Source organism: Micrasema longulum, unplaced genomic scaffold (genome assembly GCF_059751315.1).
Source record: "Micrasema longulum isolate JH-2025_06_02 unplaced genomic scaffold, ASM5975131v1 h1tg000570l, whole genome shotgun sequence".
Taxonomy (NCBI): domain Eukaryota; kingdom Metazoa; phylum Arthropoda; class Insecta; order Trichoptera; family Brachycentridae; genus Micrasema; species Micrasema longulum.
This window is the reverse complement of record NW_028277766.1, coordinates 302,937-328,627: the sequence shown is the minus strand read 5'-3', so window position 1 is coordinate 328,627 and position 25,691 is coordinate 302,937. Positions and strand designations below refer to the sequence as shown.

At 33.2% G+C, this 25,691-nt stretch overlaps 1 protein-coding gene across 3 annotated transcripts in view; it reads right to left on the bottom strand.

The window, feature by feature from the left end:
- Src42A (Tyrosine-protein kinase Src42A) overlaps nucleotides 1-25,691 on the bottom strand; it is a 203,849-nt gene that overhangs the window by 13,592 nt on the left and 164,566 nt on the right. For all 3 annotated transcript variants that reach the window (XM_088228205.1, XM_088228204.1, XM_088228206.1), the window contains exons 2-3: nucleotides 13,180-13,301; nucleotides 9,747-9,910 (exon numbers count right to left, since the gene is read on the bottom strand). In XM_088228205.1, coding sequence (XP_088084331.1) covers nucleotides 9,747-9,910; nucleotides 13,180-13,301 — 286 coding nt within the window. The remainder of the gene's footprint in view (nucleotides 1-9,746; nucleotides 9,911-13,179; nucleotides 13,302-25,691) is intronic.

Below are 25,691 nucleotides of genomic sequence, written 5' to 3'. Positions count from 1 at the left end.
TTCTAACTGGATCTATGTTATACAAAAACGTAGAACAAACATCGACTATATTTAGCGTATTAAATGAAACAATGAAGTACTGTTCCTCGATCAGCATTGAACAAACTATGGCCAGAATGCACCAATGTTCCTTTTTTATGGTATTGTAAACTCGAGACAAGATCTGGAATTTTTCGGTATAAGTTTACCACTTGGGACACTAAATAAATAGTCCAGATCTTGTATTTATGTAATTTAATGTTTTGTTCAACCCTAATGTATGGAAGCGAAGCATGGAGTTGGAAAAAAAGGGACGAAGGTAGACTGAATGCTGTTGAAATGCGATCCCTCAGGCGAATGTGCGGAAAAACAATGTATGATAGGTGCCCTAATGTCGAAATTAGAGCAGAATGCAAGGCTGAGTTAAGCATTATCGACAAAATTAAGAAAGGTCTTTTGCGATGGTTCGGTCATGTGGAGCGAATGAATGATGAAAGAACGGCTAAAAAGATTTATGATGCGAATGTGTCTGGTTGTAGAAGTCGAGGAAGGCCGAGAAAGACATGGCATGATCAAGTACAACAAATTCTTGAAAGTGGTCATGTGAAAAGTCGGAATAATCGACGTGCGTGCATGAGAAGATGTATGAATGTGAAGGAAGCAAAGGAAGTGTGCCAGGACAGAGTGGTGTGGCGTTCTATCCTCTCTGTCTACCCCTCCGGGGAAATGGCGTGATGGTTAGTTAGTTAATGTTTTGTTAACTCTCCCTTCCCGGTGACGTGTAGCTAGTACACATTGCAACTTTAATATCTCCATAAATACAAAAAAAATTGTGTTAAGATTTTCAGTATTCCTTCGTTATTCATTTATCATTTATGTATCGGCAAAAATATTTTTTTGATTGAACAATTAATACTTATTGGGAACAGAAAAAACATTTTATTAAAAATTGAAGATAAATCACCAATGCAAAAGAAAGTTTACCAATGTGTCATATATTGCGGAGTACGAATTTGAGAGAGAGACAATTTTACACGTCACACGCGCGATCAGCAAAGTTTCTAGTACTTCTCCCAGAGGATAGTTAGTAGCTCTCCGATTTTCAGTATGGGCTGTTCTTTCACCCGCGCTGCGGGCATGAACTAATGTTTTTTTCATGTTTATGGCAATTAGATTTATAATATGATCACATGACTTCAACTATAAATAATTGAAACCATTGCCTATGAATATTCCATTTTTCCGTTTTAAAATCTCTAATTTTTTTCAAGTGTGACTACACATCACCGTAACGCGCGGATGTTTTTGGGACAGCAAGGGAAAGGTTAATGTTCTGTTATTTCTTAGTTCATCTTTTATATTTGTAATTTCGACTTTATATAAAATGTATCTGTTAACATATTACAACAGAGATAAAGAACATTTAAGATAAGGTAATATAGAAGTCTAGGCACCTACAGGGCTTATGACCTGTCAATGGCTGGTTTAAGTGGCCACTTTACACACTGTGTAACATTCACCATTCTGCCTATATTTGACCATCTATATTCCTTCGATTCTTTCATCTGTTGATGTTTGTGAAGTTAAAGAGCTGAAACCTTTATTTATGCGGGTGAGATTCATCTAATTGAATTATTTCACCTACATACTAGGCAACGCCTGAAAATGTTATTTTTTCAATTTGTATACTTCTTCATGGACCAGGTAATTTATCAACAATATTTTGAGTTTGTTAATATAAACAGCTCCCCAGGGAGTTGAATCCAGTCCTTGTCTACGAAAATTTGGACAAACTCAAAATATTGTTGAAAATGTATCTGGTTTACATTTATAACATAAATGGACGCGGGGGTCCGTTAATTGAAATGGTAAATACACTGATAAAATACTTTTCTAGTTTCGTGTATCGTGTAATATAAAGGCAATATTATAGTATTAACTTTATACTGTTAATTAGATAAAACAAAGATAAGATAAAAAAATATAGAAAAAGATTTAAAAAAAAAACAGCAGGCGGTAAAACGAAAGGCGATTAAGAACGTATATACAGTAAGTACATAATACGTCAAATTAAATCCTCTCACAATAATTATGATGACATGTAATGAATAATGAGTGTCTAATTATTACACGAACGCAGAAAACGCTAACTTTTTGTCGTACAATTTAGAAAACGGGAAGTTTGCATGAGAAAACTATACATTTTGTATGATATTTTTATCTAATACATGAAGACAAAACTTTATATAAATATTCTAATTGTAAAGATAATTATTTGTTTGCACGAACGCGGTTCTTATAAAAAAAGACGGATGGTAAATTGTTATTAATCAATACTTAATAATATGAACTCGTTGAATATTGATATGAAAAATTTAATGAATTAAGAGTAAAATAATACATATTTTTTTGCAGAGCGTTTTTGTGATATGACATGAGAAAAAAACTGTTACTGGTTTTAGAAAACGTCACCTTGGTATAACGACCAAGACGCCTTTCTCACGCGCGGGGGTTCCGAGTTCGATTGATATTTCAACTTTATTTGCTCGGCTGTGGTGCAAAACAGTAGATTTATTAAAATGACGAGTTTTCCATGGATAGGCAAGTTCTTTAAGGATTGATTGTGTAGGTTCGGGTACCTAACATTAACTATTAAAAATTAGCTAAAATCTCCCTTCCCAGAAGGCGCGCGTAACGCGGTTCTAGACACCGTAGTTAGACTAAAGTCTGTTCATTATTACAAGAATTTCTAAATAAACAAACCAGCCGCGTGATACCCGACAGAGAATAGCCTAATTTACACATATCTTGGGTATAAGGAAATTTATGCTTAAAAAAAATAAAATATATATATTAAGCCAAATATGTTAGTATTATAAATGATTGTAAAATGCAGATTTGCCGTTTATGTAATTTTTTTTTTTTTAATGTTATCTTAATTTGAACGGCACGGTTATAGTGGATTGACATTAATTTATTAAATTCGTTAGTACCTTTTTCAATTTGATAATATTTATATTTTTTTATAAAACACCATAGTCAATGACTTTAATAAAAATATTATGAAAAAATCTAGGTTTATTGTTAAAAAAAGAAGAAATACAAAGGTTCTTAAAATTTACCCAAATATTTCAATTTTGGTGACCATTTTCAACGAGTTGTAAATAACTCACTATTAGAACATGGTAATCAAGTTGGGGTAGAGTGGGGTTTGAACCTCGGACCTCAGATCCGTGAGTTCGCAACACTCGCCACTGGACCACAACCCGATTCAAACAATATAGTAAAACTTAAAAAAAGAGATTTTAATGATAGTTATTTAAAAAAAAAAAAATAATTTAGCGATTACTCTCAGGTAAAAATCCTGCAAATGGAAATGGACTGGAGATTAGTCGGTCTCATGGTGTACTTGTTATTGCGTTCGCCAGGCATTAAATAAGTAAATATGTCGATCGACCGTAATGTATTTTATCATGCCGTGGGGTGAAATGGGCCAATCACGCGACAGCACGCAGTGGGCTCGTGGTTTGCACGCGCACAGCGGTCCGGTCTCCGTGAATGTACGGTGAGTAGTGAGATATTAGTTTATATTGTGGATTCCGATAGTGATATAGAGTTGGGTAGGTGTTAGTAGCAAGGTTGCAGCAACTCGAGATGAAACCAAGTTTCAAGTTCAATGTTATGAAGCCAAATCTACCGTTGCGAGTGTAAACGAAACCAGAAATCGCGAGGCGTGGGAATCTTGCCCATTTATCTCATTTACATAATAACAACAACAACAACAACAACAAACCATCACGCCGTTTCCCCGTGAGGGTAGGCAGAGAGGATAGAACGCCACAACACTCTATCTTTGCATACAGATCCCGCTTCCTCCACATTCATACATCTTTTATGCACGCGCGCCAATTATTCCGTCTTTTGACATGTCCATCTTCAAGTATTTGTCTTTCTCGGTCTTCCTCTATTTCTGCATCCATCAACATTCGCATTGTAAATATTCTTAGCCGTTCTTTCGCTGTCCGTTCGCTCTACATGTCCAAACCAGCGCAGAGCTCCTTTCTTGATTTTGTCAATAATGCTTATCTCAGCCTTACATAATGTACGGATCTCTACATTTTTGCATCTATCGTACATAGTTTTACCACACATTCGCCTAAGAGATCGCACTTCGACAGCATTCAGCCTACTTTTAAGGCCGAGCTTTATTAACCCTTACGAATTATAACAAACATTGAATGTCCTTATATAGTTATATAATTCAAGGTACTTAAGTAGAAAATAAAAATAATCTTATGACCTATAACATGTACATTGATTACCTTGAATTATATACTTAAGTACTTAAAATTTATAACTATATAAGGACTTTCAATCCATCTAAATTTCACATTCGTTTGAAAATGCCCTAACAAGGCGAAACAATTGTCACGAAATTTTGCTTTTATATATTTTTCATATTTGTAAAAATAAAATGAAGTGTTCAGTAGACTCAAATCAGTGTTTGATTCTAATACTATAAGTTTAAATATGGAGTTCTACACAATAAACACCAAATCAATCAATAAGTTTTCGGTGTTTATAAATTAGCATTAATGTAGTTAGATTATTTACGTGGGAAAAAAATTCCGCCCCCCCCCCTAAAAAATAACTATGGGATTTTAAGACCCTTTATTAATTGCAGTCATTTTTTAATAATATAAATAAAGCTTCTTATCTCGTTATCTCTGTATAACAACCAAAAAATCTCAAGAATCAGTTGTTTTTAACCAGTAAAATACGTTTTACGTGGAGTTATTTGACGCTGACGGCCTGTGATAACTGTGTGAATTAAGATTATAAAAGATAGGGCTATTCAAGAAAAAAAAATGAATTACGTGGTTGCATTTATGTACTTTTAGGCACCAATTATAAAAAAAACAGCCACAACATGCCTTATATACTTGTAATAAATTCACAAACGTGTGGTACTTATATGTACCGACGGGACACTAAGGGTTAAATTGATATTGCTTAGAAAAATTCATGCAGTTTTTTAAAATTTAAATTTGGGTTTAACATAATATGTACATCGTACTGTACCATCACAATGGAAGTATTTTTGTGCACTCTTTGGTACATTAAATAATTATTCACCAAACAAAAATGTTGTCATAATATTAATTAAATTTGAATGATGTGATAAAAGTCTTCAGTATCCACTTTTCGTCATTAATTTAATACAAATTAATGCGAGGGTTAGGCACTTGACATAAAATCCAAAGAAACCATGACAGTAGGTATGACCTTGAATTATCTTTCAGGGGTCAAAGTGGCACTCAATAATATGTAAATAATTTTAATTTGATTATTATTGTTATTATGTAATAAACAACTGCAGATATTAGTTTCACGAGTGTGCATTACGATTTACGATACGGTAGTCATTGTAGATATATTACTGGCAACATGCTAGATGTGCGATCATGAAAGCCGTCGACGGATTATCAATTATTTTATTTGAAAAATCTAATTATTTTTGTCTGCTATCCGAAAAAAATATGTGTGTTTAGATTTACATTTATTTCGTACCGAGCAGAATTTAAAGAGATAGCACATTTTTTCCAAATGGTTCTAATAAAAAGATCCTCGTTCTATCAACTTTATTGCGGTCATCTTATACCAGAAGTTAACAAATATTTAATTTAATTTTGCGAAACACCGCTAACACTTTTTTGATTTCATTGCATTTCGTACTTAACATCAATATTTTTTGAATAAACGTGATTATTGTACATTGGCGAATTATTGTACGTGAAAATAATAATTAATAGACACGTATTCGAGCAAGCATGCATTATTAGAAACGCCTATAAGACCGTGGGTTTTGTAACGCATATTTGTATAGTTATAACACAGAGCTGTGTGCTTTATGTATGAATGTACACACTACTCGCACTTGCTAGAAGCGCAGCGTTCAGCTGTGTTTTAGGAATAGAGTTACGGTTACATGTCCTCAGCGCGTTTAGAATAAAGATCTTAAAAAAATAATAGGTGTTTTACTTTTATTACGTATATTACGATGTCACCATGGTTGTTCAACACATACATCGATAACTGTATGAAAGAACTGAAAGATTTAAGAATGGGTGCAAAAATGAGTGGTATAACTGTTAACTATCTTCTGTATGCTGATGATGCCGTGCTTCTTGAGAGCCATATTTTCAAGTTTGGAAACAGGAAAAAGTCACTAGGAGCTAAATCTGGACTATAAGGTGGATGATCAACCAATTCGAAGTGTATTTCACGTAATTTTAGCATCGTATCTAATGCTGTGTGAACCGGTGGGTTCTCTTGAGGAAAGAGCACTTTTTTCTTCTTTAAATGTGGTCGTTTTTCCTTGATTGCATCATTCAATTGATCCAATAATGCACGATAATACTTACCTGTGATTGTGGATCCTTTTTCAAGATAATCGATGAGCAATATTCCGAGTGCATCTCAAAATACAGTGGCCATAACCTTGCCAGCCGATTTCTCTGCCTTTGGCTTCTTCGGAGCACTTCCACCAGCTTCCACACATTGTTTTGATTGATTTTTGGTTTCAGGTGTATAGTAGTGCACCCACGTTTCATCAACAGTTATTAATCGACGCCAAAAATCAACAGGATTACGCTTTATCATGTCCAAATACTGCTGTGAAGTGGTCTCTCGAACTCGTTATTGTTCGACACTGAGCAAACGCGGAACCCATCTTGCCGATAGCTTTTTCATATGCAAATGTTCATGCAAAATGTTGAACACACGTTCATATGAAATGTTTACCATTTCAACGATCTCACGCAACTTCACTCGGCGATCATTCATAACTATATCGAGGATTTTTTTGATATTTTTTTCAGTAACCACCTCTTTTGGCCTTCCTGTTGATGGTATTGTTGCAGTGCTTGTTCGGCCGCGTTAAAATTCAGCAATTCAATATTTGACCATGTAATCTGACGGAGCAGACTCACCGTAATGTTTATCGAGCTTTTCTTTTGTCTCTTTCGCCGTTTTCTCTTTCAAATAATAGCGTTTAATCACTGCACGAAATTCGCTATTTTCCATTTTTCAAGAAACACAAAAGTTGTTTACTTCAAATGACTACAACAAATAAACTAATCGATGAATTTGGATGACATTTTAACAGCTGCCGTTTGACAGATCGCAATTTGGAAAAACAATTTTTTTTTTGTGTATGTGCTGCCATCTAGCGCTAGGTAGCTTCATTATCTATCCGCCCTCGTATGCAAGAAAAGCGATTTTCTAATGAATGTTGATATAGTGATGGTTTTTATAAGGAATGAAAATATAACCAAATGTGAGTTCAGAGTGAACGGAGATATTCTGAAGCAGGTAAAAGAATTTGTGTATCTGGGAAGTATGTTTATTAGAGATGGTAAGACTGAGAAAGATATTAAAAGGAGGGTGAACGGTGCAATGAAATCTACTTTGGCAAACAAATGTTTATCGCAGGAGGCAAAATTAGCAGTTCACAAGGAGTTCTAGTGCCAACTCTTGGGAGCGAAGTATGGAATTGGAAAATAATTATGAAAGTAGGTTAAATGCTGTCGAAATGCGATCCCTCAGGCGAATGTGTGGTAAAACGATGCATAACAGGTGCACAAATGACGAGATCCGTGTTTTTTTTTCAATTTTAAACAATTTCGAAGTCCTGCGACGTTCTCAATGCGATTCATGTGATTTTTAATTATTTGTTTATTATATCTGTATAATATCTGTCTAAATAATATGTTATATGTTTGTATGTGTTTTAATGAATTGTGATAAAAAAGAAACACGAATAAACTATAGAATTCGTTTTTAACTTTTCTTCTTCCTAATTTTGAGTTCTTTTTCTAACGGTTTTCTCCATGTTCTCGATTACACTGACAGTAGTCTCGATTTGACTTAGACGTTTGTTTGTGTTGTTATAAAAGTTACTGCGCACGCGCACATATCAGTGTTGACTGTTTAAAAAAATTAAGCATGAAATAACCTGTGAATTGTTACTCTAGGTAATAAATATTTTTATAAGTAAGCTTTTTTTTTATATCGGTTATAAATAGTTAAACCGGGTATATTTATTTCTGAATATAAACCTGGTATAAGGAAATCTAATAAGTAAGGCCAGGCCTATGATGCAATAGAATAACAATCCAGAAAAACAAGGTATAGATAATAAATAATAAAATTCCAAAGAAGACAATATAAAAAGAAAGTCTGATATAAATATAAATTATACAAATTAAGATTCATACATAATCAAAAACATAAAATAATAGTATCATTAAAATTAATTGAAAAAAATTACATGAACATAATTGAAATAATAATTGAGATTTGTTTTCTGTAAACTCTCTCTCACTCGCTCGGTAAAGCTAGGGTTTCCTATCCTAGGACAGCGGTGACCGTATCTTAACGGCCGTAGTGAACGGTGATGCAGTGGACAGCCGTCGTTACGGTGACTAGAGAGTGGTTTCTTGGGAAAACGGTGTTGTTAAATGTTATCAACACCGTTTTCCTGGGTAACCACTCTCTAGTCACCGTTACGACGGCTGTCCACCGCATCACCGTTCACTACGGCCGTTAAGATACGGTCACCGCTGTCCTAGGAAACCCTAGCTTAAGAAATGAGAGTAATAAATAATATGGCAAATAACAGTGAGTACTAAATTAAATAATACAAAAATACACAATGAAAAAACATAAAAATATCAAGATATATAAAAGGCTAATAAAAGTATGGAAGGAAAGCAGATTAGTAAATTTTCGCTAATCTCAATGTTAAAAAGATTGACAACCTCGTTCCTATCAATGTGCAGCAGCTAATAGGCAAATATCACATACTACGAATACCGATAAAAATATATGAAATGGATTTAGAATAATTAATTGTATTTTCAAAATCAACATGAATATTTTTTCATACATAAATGTAAAAAAAAATTCAATAAAAATACGTGCGTAGAAAAACGCGACGTGTTTGGCCTTGGTTGTTGTGACGTCAAGATTCGTGAAATTGTTCTAGAAAAATTATAATGGCAGGAACAAATAAACATGAATCGTGACGTATTAGGGGCGTGGCCAATGGAATCATAGTTTTTGCGGGAATTCAAAATTCATTAATTATTCAGTTATCATTCCCTTTCCGCACCTAATGGTGCATAGGGCACTGCTTTAATACACCAATCGCAGCGTATCTTGATATTTTTTTGTAACATAAAGGTAAGATTGTTATTGGGCCTCCTGGCCTGTTGTGGTGCAAAAAAAAAAAAAAGATGATCAGCCTTACGCTTTAGGTACTAGTCCAGGGGACTATGAAATATTATAGTGTGAAAACACTATTTTAAATAAATATTTCATATCAACCATGTCGGGAATCGAACCCGCGGCCTCTTGCATAGCAGGCTAACGCGCTGACCATTACACCACGAGGCCGACGAATTCAAAATTACAAATTTAAAAGTATTTTTTGTACTACTAATAGTTAGTTTTTTTTTTTACTGGACAGTATTTCATAGACCTTTATTACTTTAAAAATGTTTAAAAAAGTGATATTTCTCTATCGCTAACATTTTTCTCAGCAATACATTGGCACTTGTGGAGTTATTTATGGCTGCCGGCCATATCAGGAAAGAAGAGATAGAGTTATTGCATCGTGAACACATTTCGATAACTTTCTTTAGGAGGGCTCGTCCGTTACGAGTGTTTAAACTTATGGGTTGTAGTAGGTGGGTTATGCTGACCTGTACGCAGGGTTTGCTGAGGCTGACGCAGAGGCCGTCGGCATCTCTGCTATAGTGCTCCACCAGTTCTTGGAGGGTACGGAAGGTGGTCCGGCGCGCTATGAAGAAGCCACCCTCGTCCAGCTGCCGGATCCTGTAGTGCTTGACGGTGTCACCATCGCGTACTGGAAACGGAGACAGTATATCAGCAATGTACTGCATGGTTGTGGAATCTTTTCCTGACTCGTATGAAGGGCGCCAGAGTTGAGCAATTTTTCAAAACAATGTTAAGAATAATCTAAATTTATGTTATAAAATGTATAAAATACCATAGTGGAAATATATTTTTGTAACTGAATTTAATAAAAGCATAATTTAACACGAATTTTCACTCTATTAGGAGAGTAATTTTATAATTATTTTGTTTACTACTATGACATTTCCTCGTAGGGGTAGGCAGAGAGAATGGACCGCCAGACACGACTATCCTAGCATACATTTCTAGCTTCTTCCACATCATTAGTAATTTTCCAAACTCACTGTGAAACAGGCAATGAAAGGTATATAATTAAATTAAATGAAAATCGTGGTTTATGAAATTAAAAAAAAGAAGCTAAATATCAATTTGTTTACTGTCAATTTTAGGATGGCGGAAACCGATAAAAAGACCCACGGTCTTTAAAACGATTTTCGGGTATGTGGAAGGAGTGCTTTTTAAGACATCATATAGCCAAAATCGCACGTACTATGAACATAATATTTTTAATACTGTTTCAAAAGTATACAGTACATGTCAAAATATATCAATTATCATCATTACCTTTCTGGACCTAATGGTGCATAGGGCACTACATTGGCACACCAATCTCAGCGTAACTTGTCAATTTAATTTAAATGAAGGTAAGGTGATCTGTCTTACGCTTCAGGTGCCAGTCCAGGGACTATGAAATATTATATTGTTAAAACACCTTTTAAATAAATATTTAATGTCGACCATACCGGCAATCGGATTCGAGACCTCTTGCACGGTAGGCAGACGCGCTGACCACTACAACAAGAGGCCGACCAAAGCCGTAATATTTTTAATATTTTTTAAAAAAATATACGGGACATGTCAGAATATCCCAATTATAAGCGGGAAATATATGTTTTTTTGATGTAAAATAATTTATGGTCACTTAGTGGAATTTGTAATACAAATTTGTCTTCTGGCAACATCGCGATGCAATGCCAAGTAATATTTGTACATATAATGTAAAATATACCGCTCTTTGTGGGAAAAAAATAACACTAAACCATAAAACGAATTACGATTTTTACTCTTCTTTATCCAGAATCTTAGAATTGGATCCAATGTTTTCATACCACTGACGGGAAAGTGCAACAGCAAGTTCCTAAATGTATTTACCTTTAGAGGATTATGACGTCAGCAACAATCTAGTTAGACTTTTATTGCCCGGATTAACAACAACGATATATTTATTTATTTTTTAATAAAAACCTTGCTTAGCACAAATAAACTATACATTCAGTAAAAAAAATGGAACACTTAAGGTTGAACTTGCCAAAAAAGAGTCTGTCTCTTGGGTTTGGCAAGTTTATAAAACAACATAAAAAAAAACAAAAAATGCAAAACAAAATAACAAAATAAATTAAAAATTAAACAATTTTAAAAATTGAGAAAATATAACAATATTTTTTTAAAAATAAAAACACAAAATTTATAAACACAGGCACATATTAAACATACATCAATATATATATATATATATATATATATATATATATATATATGTATCGATATATCGTTGTTTAGCAGTCTAAGGGTTAAAGCACGATGTCCAACGAGCATTAACTTTAGGCTACCTCAATTTTCCTCAACTTTCTACCTTATTTCCGAGGCATTTCACGGTATGGTGACCAAGTTACTTATTATTACCATTGCTCTAATTTATACCGCGCGTAAGCAAACATTTTTTACATCCAATTTCTCGGAGTACTGAATTTCCTTATTATTTATTTCGATATGAAAAATACATTTTTATTATGTTGAGTGCATTTCAACTCTTCGTTTTAAACCCGTGTTGAGCGGAAATGCATTACGTAAGGTTATTGTATTTTTTTGTTATAAACTTTTTAAAATCATTTTTATGTTGCTGGAATTTCACTCATTGATGCGCTTTGTAGCTGCAAGTGAAGCTAGCTTTTATGTTATATCTAAATTGAACTTGAACTGCAAACGGGGTTTAGATTTTTAACCGCCCATGCGCTCTGTAGCTGCAGAATATGTAATCTGGAGTCTATTTGCAAACAATTATTTATAAAAAAAAACCCTTTTTACTTATTTCTTTGTGCAGTGTAAATGGGGGCTATGTAGCTACAAGACGAGTTGTAATCTAGCATTTATATAATTATTAAAATTTAATCTTAATGGAAATGGGGAACTAGAATCCCAACCGCCTATGAGCTCTGTAGCTGCAAGGCGTGTTGTGATGCTTATTGTAAAGCGCCCTTGAGGTGATTTTCACAAAAATGGCGCCATATAAATTATATTACTTAGTTGCTTAAATATTTTGTTTACACCTCGTTATTTTTTTACTTTTTAAAAAATACTTAATAATTTACGTTTATATTTTTTTAAATTCTCATAATTATAAGATTTGATTTTAATTGTTTAAGCATCATCCAATGAAAAAAGCAAGAGAAACAAAAAAGGTCCTGCCTAAACAGATAGGAACATTCCGTCGGGGAGACTAAGCCAAAAAAGTTTTTAGTTAATTTGATAGTCTACCAACAAATAAACAAAAAACCGCTGAACTTCCTCATTCAGAAATTCATACTGTACTATTTATAGCCCCGCCACACTATGCTCCTTGCGCTGCTCATCACTTTGCTCCTCGCGCTGCCGCCCTCTCGCCCGATGTTGTCCTCCCGCACTTGTCATTTGTCTTTCTATACAATGGACGATGAAACTGTGACAGCGTGCGCGCTATGCATTTTAAGTATAGCTAATTATATCAATGTCATACAAAGAAATACACATCATTAAAAAATGACGCGTGTGTCTTGTGTGAGCGCTCGATGCGTACCACATGCGTACTGCGACCGCGCGATTATGCGGCCAACCACTCGCGCTTATATTGCCGGTCCTTTGACTCGCGCTCAAAAACCGACAAAATAGGGAGCGGTGGGCACGACGAGGAGCATGACGTGCGGCATGTCGGGTAATGTTGCCACACTACGTCTCTGCCTCCTTCCCTCGCTACTTCCCATGCCACTCGTCGAGTGTTTGGCAGGCTTATTAGACTTAGACAAACTGCAGTCGATCTGTAGTCGGTGAAACTCAAGAATGCCGAGAGCCTGATGCTGATTTAAAACAGACGATCGTTGAATTTCGTTCAAGCCTGGAGACTTTCGTGGGCGCACAATAAATCTGAAAGTTTATCCAAATTACCTGAAAGTGAGAAGTCATTGTGTCTACTCTCGGAATCTCTGATAAGGAAGGCGCCATGTTCATTTTCCGGTAGCAGAAGTTTCTTCTCCGCCTCGATCCTTTTGATCTTTCGGAAATACCATCTGGAACAAACGAAATAAGAACATTAATAAAACGATGTAAATAAAATAGAAATTAAAATGAATATTTAAAGCGCTAACTTTGTGATTTTCCATGTCAAATAATATAACTACGTATTTAGTTAATGTAAATTCCCAAAAATAAATACATATATATTTTTAATATTTCGATCGGTTTAAGAACATGACTGTTCCTTTGTCAAGACTTAAAAATACATTTAATGAATAGTAATTGTTACGCTATTTTACTGAAAAATTATCAGACTGAAAGTTTTAAATATTGTAACAAGTTTTGATAAAATAATAATATTATGTTTGAATTTGTGCGTGGCAAATTCTCGTATGTTATTGCAAAATGATCTATGTGTCGCTTCCTGCTGCAAAATGTCACGAGTGATGTTGTGTAATGTTAGTCAATGTTAGAAGTTCCGTTTATTAAAAAAACATTGTATGGTGACCTAATTAAAGTTGGATAATTTCGAAGTGAAATTCATATTATGTAAGTAGTATCGCTTTATAAATATTATTTATGCAAATGAATTATATTGATGTTAAAAATATCCAATGGCATAGACGAACTCAATTAGAATTTTAGATAATTTATATAATACATATTACATTAAGACATTTGTTCTAAACGATTTCCTGTTACGATACGCAATATTTTAACAAACATTTTCAAAAGAAAATATGATATAAAATGTAGTTTTGGTATAGAATAACATTTATTTGTTTTACCTCCCGGTTTCCAGAACCGACCTGCCTCTGGTCATGCCGATTGGAAGAGCAGTCAAGCAGCTGAACATTATCACTTTGGAGATCGACATCTTTCACATTAGTGAAACTATGTTTAAGAGGCAAATACTCTTGCTATTAGAGAATACTATACCTTAATAATGTCGAACCATTGCTCAAGGGTTCATGGTTTGATATAAAGTTCCATTTTAATGTCTTGTTATTTGTTATGTTACTTTGTGAATAAATGATTTGAATTTTATTTTATTTTTGCATTATTTGTCGCAAGAAAAACATTACATTATTTCTAAACAGATAAATCTTATTTAAATGGTATAGTTCAGTTCTAACTCACCGTTTAAATTGTATATTAATTTAGTAGAAGAGTTGATAAGAGATGTGTGCCATTACTCAGAAATGTCGCACGCGTTGGGAAAACTCAATGAGTCAGAATCAAGTTTCCTTTGCTGGAGAAAAGTTCTTCTCAAATAGAGGTACATTGAATAAGTATAATGTCATACGCATTCTATATTCCTTTACTCGGAGAACTTTTGTAGTTCGATACTGCGTGTCGCGAATAAAGGGATTTAAGCGGATATTAAATGCTATTTTATGACCACTTATGAAAGTATTAGCGTAAGTTTATATGATTTATGAAGTATTATGCAATATCAAATGATTGATTATGGAAAATCAATACATTAGTATCTCGTAAAAACCAACAATTTTATAAGTATAAAATAAATGTAAAAATTGTTTTTTTGAAAACATTACATAACACGATTACAACTATACATTAATTCTCATACTAACTTCAATACGAAAGAGAAAAAATGAATAAAACAAACTTTTGCTCAGATTTATATGATAATTGGATGTAATTCTAGCAATGTCATAATGAAATATTGATTATTTATGATTCTTGTAAGCATATTAATTATTTATAATTGGAAAATGAAATCACGATACGAGAAGGCATTAAAAGTTCAGATGGATGATTCGTTCAAAGATATATTAACCATAGTGCAATAAAAATATTAACTGAGCACAATTGGTAATCCGGTCCACCGCATTTTGCATTGTGTAGTTGTACAATAGTACAATCATTATCCAGTTAGGGGCATAAGAAACCGATTACCGGTGTGATTTGTTGCACCGATCGTGACATTATCAAACCACCCAAAGTCATTAAAGAAGTAACCGTATTCGGACATTCGGAGGTACTCCGCCTGCCGCCGTGATGAAGCTCTACGGCGCGAGATTCTAATTAAAAAAACAGGCGTCAACATCGACACGGCGAGTGAAGGGAGAAAGCTTTACAAGAGGAAACACATCCCGCTTATGAATTTTATTACCAGTCACGGCTGGCATCGAGATTAAAAATCAATACGTCTGGTGCGAACCGATAACGGTGATCGCGAGAAAAGTGTCTGCGAGCATTCTTCCGAGGAAAGTTTTCGACACTCTTGAGAAAAATGCCACTTTGTGAAGACGGGTAATTAATTCCTGATTTAGCAATACAACAACGACACGAAATAGCGTGATTGTAAGAAAACACTGCTAATATAAAAACTCATCATCGATGTAATCAAAGGTTGTAAGAATTAAACACAAGCGACCGCTGAGCGGCTATCGTTATTCTCACGAATCCGATGAAACAATCGCGGAGGACATTCACAGAAAAAAACTTTTATTATGGGCGCGAAATAGGCAAGCGAGGTATACTGTGGGCGTAGATATTGGCATAAAGTATTAAAATGTTTTAAAAAATTGCACGCAAAGAAAAAGAAGTAAAGTTTACTATATGCAAACTATTATTACTCTATGTCATACGCGAAAACAGATAATCATATCTTAATATGGACGAAAACGCTAAAAATGTCTCACCTGTGGGCACAATTTATTAAAAGTCTGTAGAAGCTTGTTAATTTTTCCTTAATACTAAAGCTAATTTGCGTTCTTATAATTTACTTAAATATCTCAATTCTGGGAGCCATTTTCAACGAGCTGTAAATACGTAATTCACTTTTAGAAAATGGGAATCAAGTGGGGTTCGAACCTCGGATCTCTGATCTGTGAGTCGGCGACACTAGCCACGGGCCCATAACCCGATTCAATAATTAAAATAACATTAAAAAGCCAGTAAAAATGAATAAATAAGTGTATTCGTTGTGTCATTTACTTAAACATAATAAATTTTCATTGATTTTATTTTGCATGTATACACCTTTTTGTTTTGCACAGTTTCTCTGTCGCAAAACGGTACCTACTTACGAAACAATAAAATAAAATCTTCAAACTAAACATGTATTTTTAACGGATTTTTATTGCAAAACAACAATTAAGTACTTATACATGAATGCACTTATCAGAAAGCCACGCCCTTGAAATATTTTTTTTCTGTGTTTTTTTCGATTTTTTTTTCTTTTCTTATTCTTTAAATTTATCTTAATTTATCTTTCTATTTACTTTATTTTTAAAACTGTATATAAATAAATGTATTTTTATTTTATTTGCGACTTCTAAGTGCCTAACATTTCTGAATTGTTAGTTGCTTTTATTTTGATACCGATAATGTACTTAATCAATAGCTCACACCACTGTGGAAAATTTTTATTGACTGTTTTCACAATTTTCGTTTATATATATTCTTATTTTCTGTATACAGTATATGTAAAAACTGTTGTTTTTTCCCAAATAAAAATAAATAATACATCATAAAAACGGCGTTATATAAATTGGCCAAGATTATAATTACGTAAAAAAAGAGTTGTGTAGAAAGGAAGCAGGTCGTGTGATATGTGTTGGCGGTTGGCGCCATCGAGGAGTATACTCGTATGTGCATCATGTCGGTTTAGCAACAAGTACGCAATCTGCACTGCAGTTTAATGTTCTGACACTAAAGCTGTCATGGCGAGAATTGTAAATTATAGCAATGCCAAAGTGGAGGATACCGAGTACCAAGTACCGAGTACCGGGTATCGACACCGCCCGATAAATCAACAGCGCCCGAATAATGGCGGAGGTCATCGCTCGCCAAAGAAGTAACAGACAAAAGCAGGGGCTAATAAAATATTATTTGGGACGGTAAAGATTTATATGATAAATTCTAACAGTTATAACCAGATAGGAAAGTTACATCAAGTAAAAATTGTGGGCAATTTTTATTTTAATCATGTTATAATTAATAAAAACAATTATTTATTTATTCTATTAAAATTTTCTTACATTTAACATAGTTCATTAAAGTATGTTATTTTTACCGGATTTTTGGTAATACTTTGATAATATCAAATTCAATGCATTTAAAAAAAAATCGAATTCCTACATAAGTACACCCCTCTGTTGGTGAGAATACCGGAGTTTGACGTTTGCAAAAAGAATAACATAATTGAAAAAATATTTATTTTATGTTTTGGAATTAACCATAAACAAGTACCTTCTTAAATTAAATATTTGAATATAAAAAAACAGACACACAAATATAATCTATATTACAGAAAAGCACAAAATATTTAATTTTATACATATTTTTTAAAAGAGTTAGTATGTTAATGCATCGCCAATGAAAAGTTGATGTGAATAAACCATAATAATTAAAATATTTGTTTAAACTATTATGAAAATAAAACTTTGTTATTAGTGTTACACAATTTTTATCATTTTACAAGAACACTACTACAGTTTCGGGAGAGTACTCCTCCCATCGATGGGTGATATTGGGTAAAAATTAAAAATTGTGTAACACTAATAACAAAGTTTTATTTTCATAATAATTTATAATGAAGTGTTACGAAGTGAATGCCGATTCAATTGAAAAAAAAAATGTTTTTCGAGTGCACAAAATAGTTGATTTGAGAACGTATTTTTTAATGTTTCAAATAAACACATATAATTATTAACCATTATCAAATTACGATGGAAAATCAGTAGAATTATCTTAAATCGTCTATATTGTAAAATCGAATCTTCTGCAGGAAAATTTGAAGTCATTAATTAATCACGTTTATTTTTTTAGGGTAGATGTTCAATTTTTCATGCAGAAATTCGATTTGACTTTAGGGCCTATGTGTCGGGATTATAAACTCAAACTGTTATGATAGATACATGATTTTGTTATTTTAATTACGTAAAAGATAAGATCCAACCACTTTAATAAATAGTAACATGATAACTAAATCACGTAATAAAACCTTCATGTAAAGAGATTTAAATACTATCGACGATTTAAAACATGGATTTTTCATTTACGAGTAATATATATCTCAAAATTAAATACAAGAGTGTTGGTTTTTTTAATGCCTTCAAGTTTATTGTGAATTATGACAATTAAACAAGCTAAAATATATTAAGCGAGAAATTAGATTGAAGTGATGAAAAAAATAAAATCAACACAAGATTACTAAATATTACAAACTGCGTTTTGCCACAGACTAAAACAAATGTTGATTTGAATACAATTGACAGGTTATGAAATCGATAAATGTGAATGTCCTGTATCCGCAAGAGTGAGTGCACTCTGTTGGCAATGACCGAGGATAGTTTGTGGTTACACCAAACTGGAAGATAAAATAGTAACATTTTCAGTAAAGTTTGAGTTAAATTAATCAAAGTGTAAAGGCACGCAGCAACGCAGATATCAGGTAAGTTACATATGATTTCATTATTCGTAGACGGTTTTTTAAAATATGTAATTGAAAACCTAAAATGAACGGGTTTGAAAAACCTCGTGGGGGTAAATTGATTTCTAAAAATGTGTCATCAATAAGCAAATTGAACTGTGTTGTGTATGTGTAGCCGCTTAAAATTCTAAATTAATATCTTCAAAATTTTAGGTAGATGCAATACAGTAAAGTTTTCCTTTTCGGATTTGGTCTAATGAACGGAGTTTTACGTTTTTGTTATGGGTAGGCCCTTAAATATTATATTCCCTAATTTATTCATAAATAATTCGAAACGGGGAATTCGATTTCATGAGGTTGGAAAGCAAATGTCACCGAATGAAAGAATATGCCAACTGATATTAGTTAGTTATGAGTAAGTGATAATTTATCATAGATCCAAGATTATTTTAATTGTTTGCTGTTGAGTAAAAACTTCATGACTGATGCGAAGGATATTTGCAGTAAGTATTGCTCAATATCTGAACAGCTAATCTCAATAGATAATGAAATAGTTTGAAATAGTAAACAATTTCTACAATAAAAACACAAAAGACTGAGAAATGATGTTGGAATAACATAAAATAGTAAAGGTCGCATATTGAATATTGATGCTAGCCGTGAACGAAAATAGTACGGTAAACTAGGTATGGGTGTTTTTAATAAATGATTTTTAATGTATTGTCAAAGTTTTTTTTAAATTATGTATATGCACCTACGTTCAAAATCTTGGCCAGTCAAGTGGACGGTAAAGGCGTGGAACGTGTTTAGAAAATAATTTAACCCTTCAATTTTTGCCTAAAAAGCCAAATTTAAAGCCCAATTTTTCTAATTCTAACTAAAACATATATTTATGTATGTATTTTTGTGCAAATATTGGAACAAATAATGAAAAATAATAAATTCCAGATTTAATATCATATATTTATGTGGACAATATGCTATATCGGGCATTAAAAGGTAAAAAAATACAAGAATGTAAGGAAAACAAGAAATAACGATTCTTATGAACGGCTTTTCATATAATAATGCAAGTTACGGAAACAATTATAACTTCAAATCGTAAAAAGAAAACAAAGAAATCACCCTTTGAACATGAATTAAATTACACTTTTGACAGAATAGGTGCAACTGACTTTTTGTTTCCAATTTTTTCGAAAAAAATTACGCTGGTAGCGACATTTTAAAATAAATTATAATAGCTAGTATGTATATAATATAATAAACTAGTCGCCGAGTGATACACATGTCATGTTTGCAATCACTTTTATACACCGATTATCGGTATGTAGCAGATCGTCTGCATTCGGCAAAGTAGGGTTAAATTAATTTGAGAAAACGTTACCCGAAATATCAGATACGTTTACGAAAATATTAAGATTATTCTGCGGAATGATTTCTTCGTAGCATCATCACCTTCGCGACCTCGGGTAGGCTCGTCGGCTCCGAGACAATCGGTCGTCCGTCCTCGCCGTGTGCGACAGCAATAATAATGGCTCATGACCAACCTCGCCCATTCTATAAGCGGAAGAGCCGTTGATTGAAAAAATAATTGCCGCATACAAATTGAGCTACAGCCATAGACTGTTGTCACGCCAGCGGAGTTGTGGTGACGGGTGATCTTACAACTTCTAGAAAAAATCTAAGCTCAAAGACTGACGCTGGGCGGGTAGCGGACACGACTTATTTCAGCAAAATATTTAAGGAATTCTTAATTTAATCGATTATGAAATATATGTACGGAAGCGAAACGTGGAACTGGCAGAGGAAGATAAAAGCCGGGGAACGCGGTCGAAATGCGATATCTTAGACGAATGTGTGGAAAATCAATGTATGACAGGGTTACGAATGATGAAATCAGGCGAGAGTGTAGATCTGAGTCAGGTATAATTGATAAGATTAAGAAAGGGTCTCAGAGATGGTTTGGTCATGTAGAACGAATGGATGACGAAAGAATGGTAAAACAAGTACATACCTATGGCAAAAATGAACGGTAAGTGAGACGAGGACGACCAAGGAAGACGTAGCATGATCGGATAAACCTAATCTTGAGTCTGGTCATGTCAATCGGGTTGTGGTCCTGTGGCTAGTGTCTCGGACTCGTGGACCAAAGGTCAGTGGTTCGAATCCCACTCTAGCCCAACTCGATTCCCATTTTCTAATAGTGAGTTATTTACGACTCGTTGAAAATGGCCCTCAAAATGAAATATTTGGGTAAATCATAAGAACGCAAGTATTTCTTTAAAAAAAAAAAAAAAAGCAGGCATAACAGAAGGGCATGTATGACAAGATGCATGAATGTGGAAGAAGCTAGAAATGTATGCCAGGATAGATGTGTGTGGCGGTCCATTCTCTCTGCCTACCTCTACGGGGAAATGGCGTGATGGCTGTAGTAGTAATAATTAAATATATGTAGTAGTAGTAGTAATTACATACACATTGAAAAAAACAATTTTACTCATATTTTACAAATAGAGCAATGAGAATTATACTGAAAAAAAGCAAATATAATAGTGTTGAAAAAATGAGAAAACAATTGAACTGGATAGGAATAAAGAAAAGACTATTGTATAATGTATTTGTATTTATATATAAAGTGTTTAATAATCTCATACCAAAGTATTTTATAAGTGAAATTATATTAAATAGAAAAGTACATAAATATAGGACAAGAAATATAAATAGGATAAGACTACCACTTAAGAAAAAAACAAAATCACAAAATAGCTTAATGTATAAAGGGTTAAAACTGTATGATGAGATGCCTGAAAGTATGAAGAATGAAAGAAAACTTACGGATTTAAAAAAAAAATGTTATGTTTATTGTAATAATGTAGTTATGTAAGAAATATTTAATAAGTATTTGTTATAATTGTAAATATATTAGTTAATATACAATGTAATATTAACTAACTTAAGTAAATAAATGAAAATAAAAAAAATATTTTTTTCATACACAAAGACGCGATTTCACGAGTGTCTCTACGGTGTGGAGTGATATTTTAAAGCGTATATGTAGAAATACGGTGGTTAAAATAAGTTTACCTTTATGTTTTCCAACCGACTGATAAACGAAAAATATGGAGTGGAATTTCAGGATTTTGGGGCGCTATTCTGAACCACTTTCGCGGCACGAGAAAACAGTTTTTCACGTGTATTTTGTATGTAAATACACGAAATACGGCCGCGAGAGCGTTTGGAATACCAGACCTGAAAGTGAACAACCACGAGAATATGGATATCCACGCATTATGTAAGGCTGACAAAAGCATTGTCGACAAAATCAAGAAAGGAGTGCTGCGTTGGTTAGGACATGCAGAGCAAATGGACAGTGAAAAAACGGCTATAAGGATTAACGATGCGAATGTCGACTTATGCAGAAACCGAGGAAAACCGAGAAAGACATGGCACGATCAAAATCAACAAGTACTTGAAGATGGATATATCAAAAGTCGGAATAATCGTCGGGCGTGCATGAGAAGATGTATGAATGTAGAGAAAGCGAGGTATGTATGCAAAGACAGAATAAAGTGGTGTTCTATTCTCTCTGTCTCCACGGGGAAACGGTGTGATGGTTTGTTTGTTTCGTTTGAACGACCGTGTTTCAAATTTTAAATGGATTCATGCTCGCGAACTGTGATAACTAATATCACTTGACTCACTGCCAAATCCAATTTTTCACCGATTGAAAAATGAGTCAACCGCTAAAAGAATTTTAATATGCCGTTAAAACATCAAAAGTTGCTTTAATGCGAAAACGTGCGAGATTTCGGCACCTGTCTTCGCCTTTATTCCCACGGGGACGGGTTATATGGCAAAGGTATAACACGCAAGATTCGACAAGTACTTCCCAGCCAACAATACCTTATGTGGAAGTATCCTAGTCTGTATTCTGCATGAAGCGTCCATATTAGGAATTCAATCCGCATACCGAACGATTCCTTAGCCGAATGTTATTTGTACTAACACAGCAATCCACATTGAAATGGAGATTTCGTATCAAAAAGTTTCAGGTTTGTTCTAACTTACCAATTTGTTTGAGTTTTCGAGTGTTTTTTTGCACCACACAGGGCCAGGAGGCCCAATTACAGTGGCGAATAACAAAACAGAGCACCCACGCTTGAGAAAAATCACATTAAATTTTTGTGTTCTCACTGGGAATCGAACCCGGAACCTTCCATGCGTGAGTCAAGTGTACATGAAGGGCGCCATATTTACATTCGTTATAGTTCTTACAGTTTAATTTGTCAGATTAAGAAAATATTGCATGGAGAAGATAGATTTAAAAAATCTTGAATAACTGTTTGTACAATAGATCTCCATAAAAACTGACAAATAATATATCGCTAGTCTAAAGCAACAGTGAGATATATCTGAAGAACATATTCTGAGATAATTGGACTTTGAGGTGTGCAGAGGGTCTGACTGAATTAAATTATTTGAAGTAAATTATGAATATTATATTTTCACATAGATTAACTAGCTATTAAGCTAATACGTGTTGTACATCTAGTATATTAATAATAAACAAAATAAATATGAATATAAAACATAAAGTCATGTGTTCGTACAGGAAGTTTTAAAACTCATTAACGGAGCGTCCACTTATCACTTTTTGGAGGCAATTCTATTGCTCCACAACTCGGTTCATCAGGAAGTTCTTCCTGGGGTCTGATGTGAAGGAGCGTTTAATTTATATGAATGACTTCTGAGGTTATTATTTACAATAAACATTGATTTTAACTTCGGTACATTACATTGCTCTATGGAGTGCCATTGCAATTTTATACATATACTAGCTGACCCGACAGACGTTGTCCTGCCCGAACGTTGGCTTGACTTGGAAAAATACTTTTTATTGATAAGTAGGTACCTAGGTACTTGTTTGTGATTAAATTCCGAAACTAAAAATGATTAATATTCAAATATTACATTTAAGTAGGCACTTGTTTATGGTTGAATTCCAAAACATAAAATAAATATTTTTTCGAAGATGGCATTCTTTTTGCAAACGTCAAACTCCGGTCGTCTCATCAACAAAGGGATGTACTTATGTAGGAATACGATTTTGAAAAATGTATTGAATTTAGTATTATTTAAGTGTTACCGAAAATCCAATAAAAAGAAATAAATGCGTAGAAATTATAAGGAATTTAAGGAAAAAATCTGATTGAGATCCATAAAAAATAAATGCTGTTTGTAAACATTCAAAAACCAACTTTTTGCATACACAAAAAAACAACATCTTTCCATTTTTTTGCTAATGCATTCTCCTCGAATGCAACCCTGGTAGATCGATGAATAAAACATATATGCTCCTAACTTCTTTTTTTACATATTCCACTGAAGATTTTAATATCTACGAACACGCACGGCGCAAATATCTATATCTCTAAAAACCGCACGTAAATCGGTTAAGCTGTGTACGGTGACATCACACGTACAGAGGAATTATATATATAAAGATGATATATTTTAGTATTAGGGTTGATTGTACAATTTTGATTTGAAAAAAACAAATAGACATCTAAAACGCCGAGTTAAAGTTAACTAAGCGGTGATCGGTTATAACATAAAAGTTAATAGTAGTCGTAGCGGAATTATTAATTACCAACAAGACATCGATCATTTGATGGTGCATATTGCATACCACGACAGCGCCGCGGGCGACATTTGCTATTAAAATTAGAATCCATCAGTCTTATCGTGATAGACGAGTGATACAGGAAAATATTACAGCGAAGGGTCAAATACCCTTTCCAACAAAGTAGCACGTTGGAGCGGAAGTGAAAAATCTCAAAGGGCGGCTGAAGCCAGACGTTTCCAGGCTAAATGAGCTTGCAGACAAATGGATAAGAAGATTTTACTAGAATGATCTTAATAAATCTCGGAAAGACGGATAAATGATTTAGGCGAATTGTGGAAAGAGAAGTGGCTTTATAGTGTTAATTATTTCGGCGTTTGAAGTGATAAAATATTACACTACATGTAATTATTTATTTACGAATGATAACAAATCAACAGGAATAAATGAAAAGACAGGACAAGACAAGACAGGACATCAACACTAAAGGGGCTTTTGAAATTATAAATCTTTAAAAAAAAAAATCTGGGCCAATAATCCTTTATAAATATTTAATAACTTTTATAATCCTTTACACAAGTCATGGTCAAAATGAACTAAAAACTGTTATATCTAAATAAATGCTGAGTAAATTTAAATAAATTGTTTGAGCGAAAAAAAACAGGATTCTTTTTTAATGAGCATTACCGTAATATTTTCGGCTTTTCTCTTTATTTCGAATACCTTTTTTATTTTAATTATCATGTAAATTCGAAATTATATAACTACAAATGACTGAAAAGCTATAACAATGTATGCCACTCTCCAAGCACAATAGTTAGTCTCTTTTTTGGAAAGTTACAGTTTTATAATTAACTAAATATACGAGTAACTAAATATACGATAGTAAGAACTAAATTATTATTTTTATTTTATTAATCAATATATTTTCATAAATGGTACATGTTTTTTTATTCTAATACAAATCTACTTTTATACATGTAGTTAATGTTTTAACTGTAACTCTCCAAAAAAAGAGACTAGCTCTTGTGCTTGGAGAGTGACTTAAACTGTTATAGTTATTTATTTATTAGAATTTGTAATTTTTAATAAACGAGTACATGAGAAAAAAAAACTTATAGGATGAATTATATATTAAATTTGAATCACTTATTGAGTTATATTTACGTTCATTAATAGTTAATTTGTTATCAGTCGCGGTACAAATATATTTATCCGTCTTTTAATGCAAAAAAATATGTGCACAATAAATATATGTATGGTAAGTATACATAAAAATAAATACAAATACAAATATCGTATAAAAGAAGATTTTTTTACGAAAAAAAACATGTATCATTTTATGTAACTAAATTAATTAAAAATAATAATAAATAAAAAAATCTGTCCACAGCATTCGGGTTGAGAGATTTA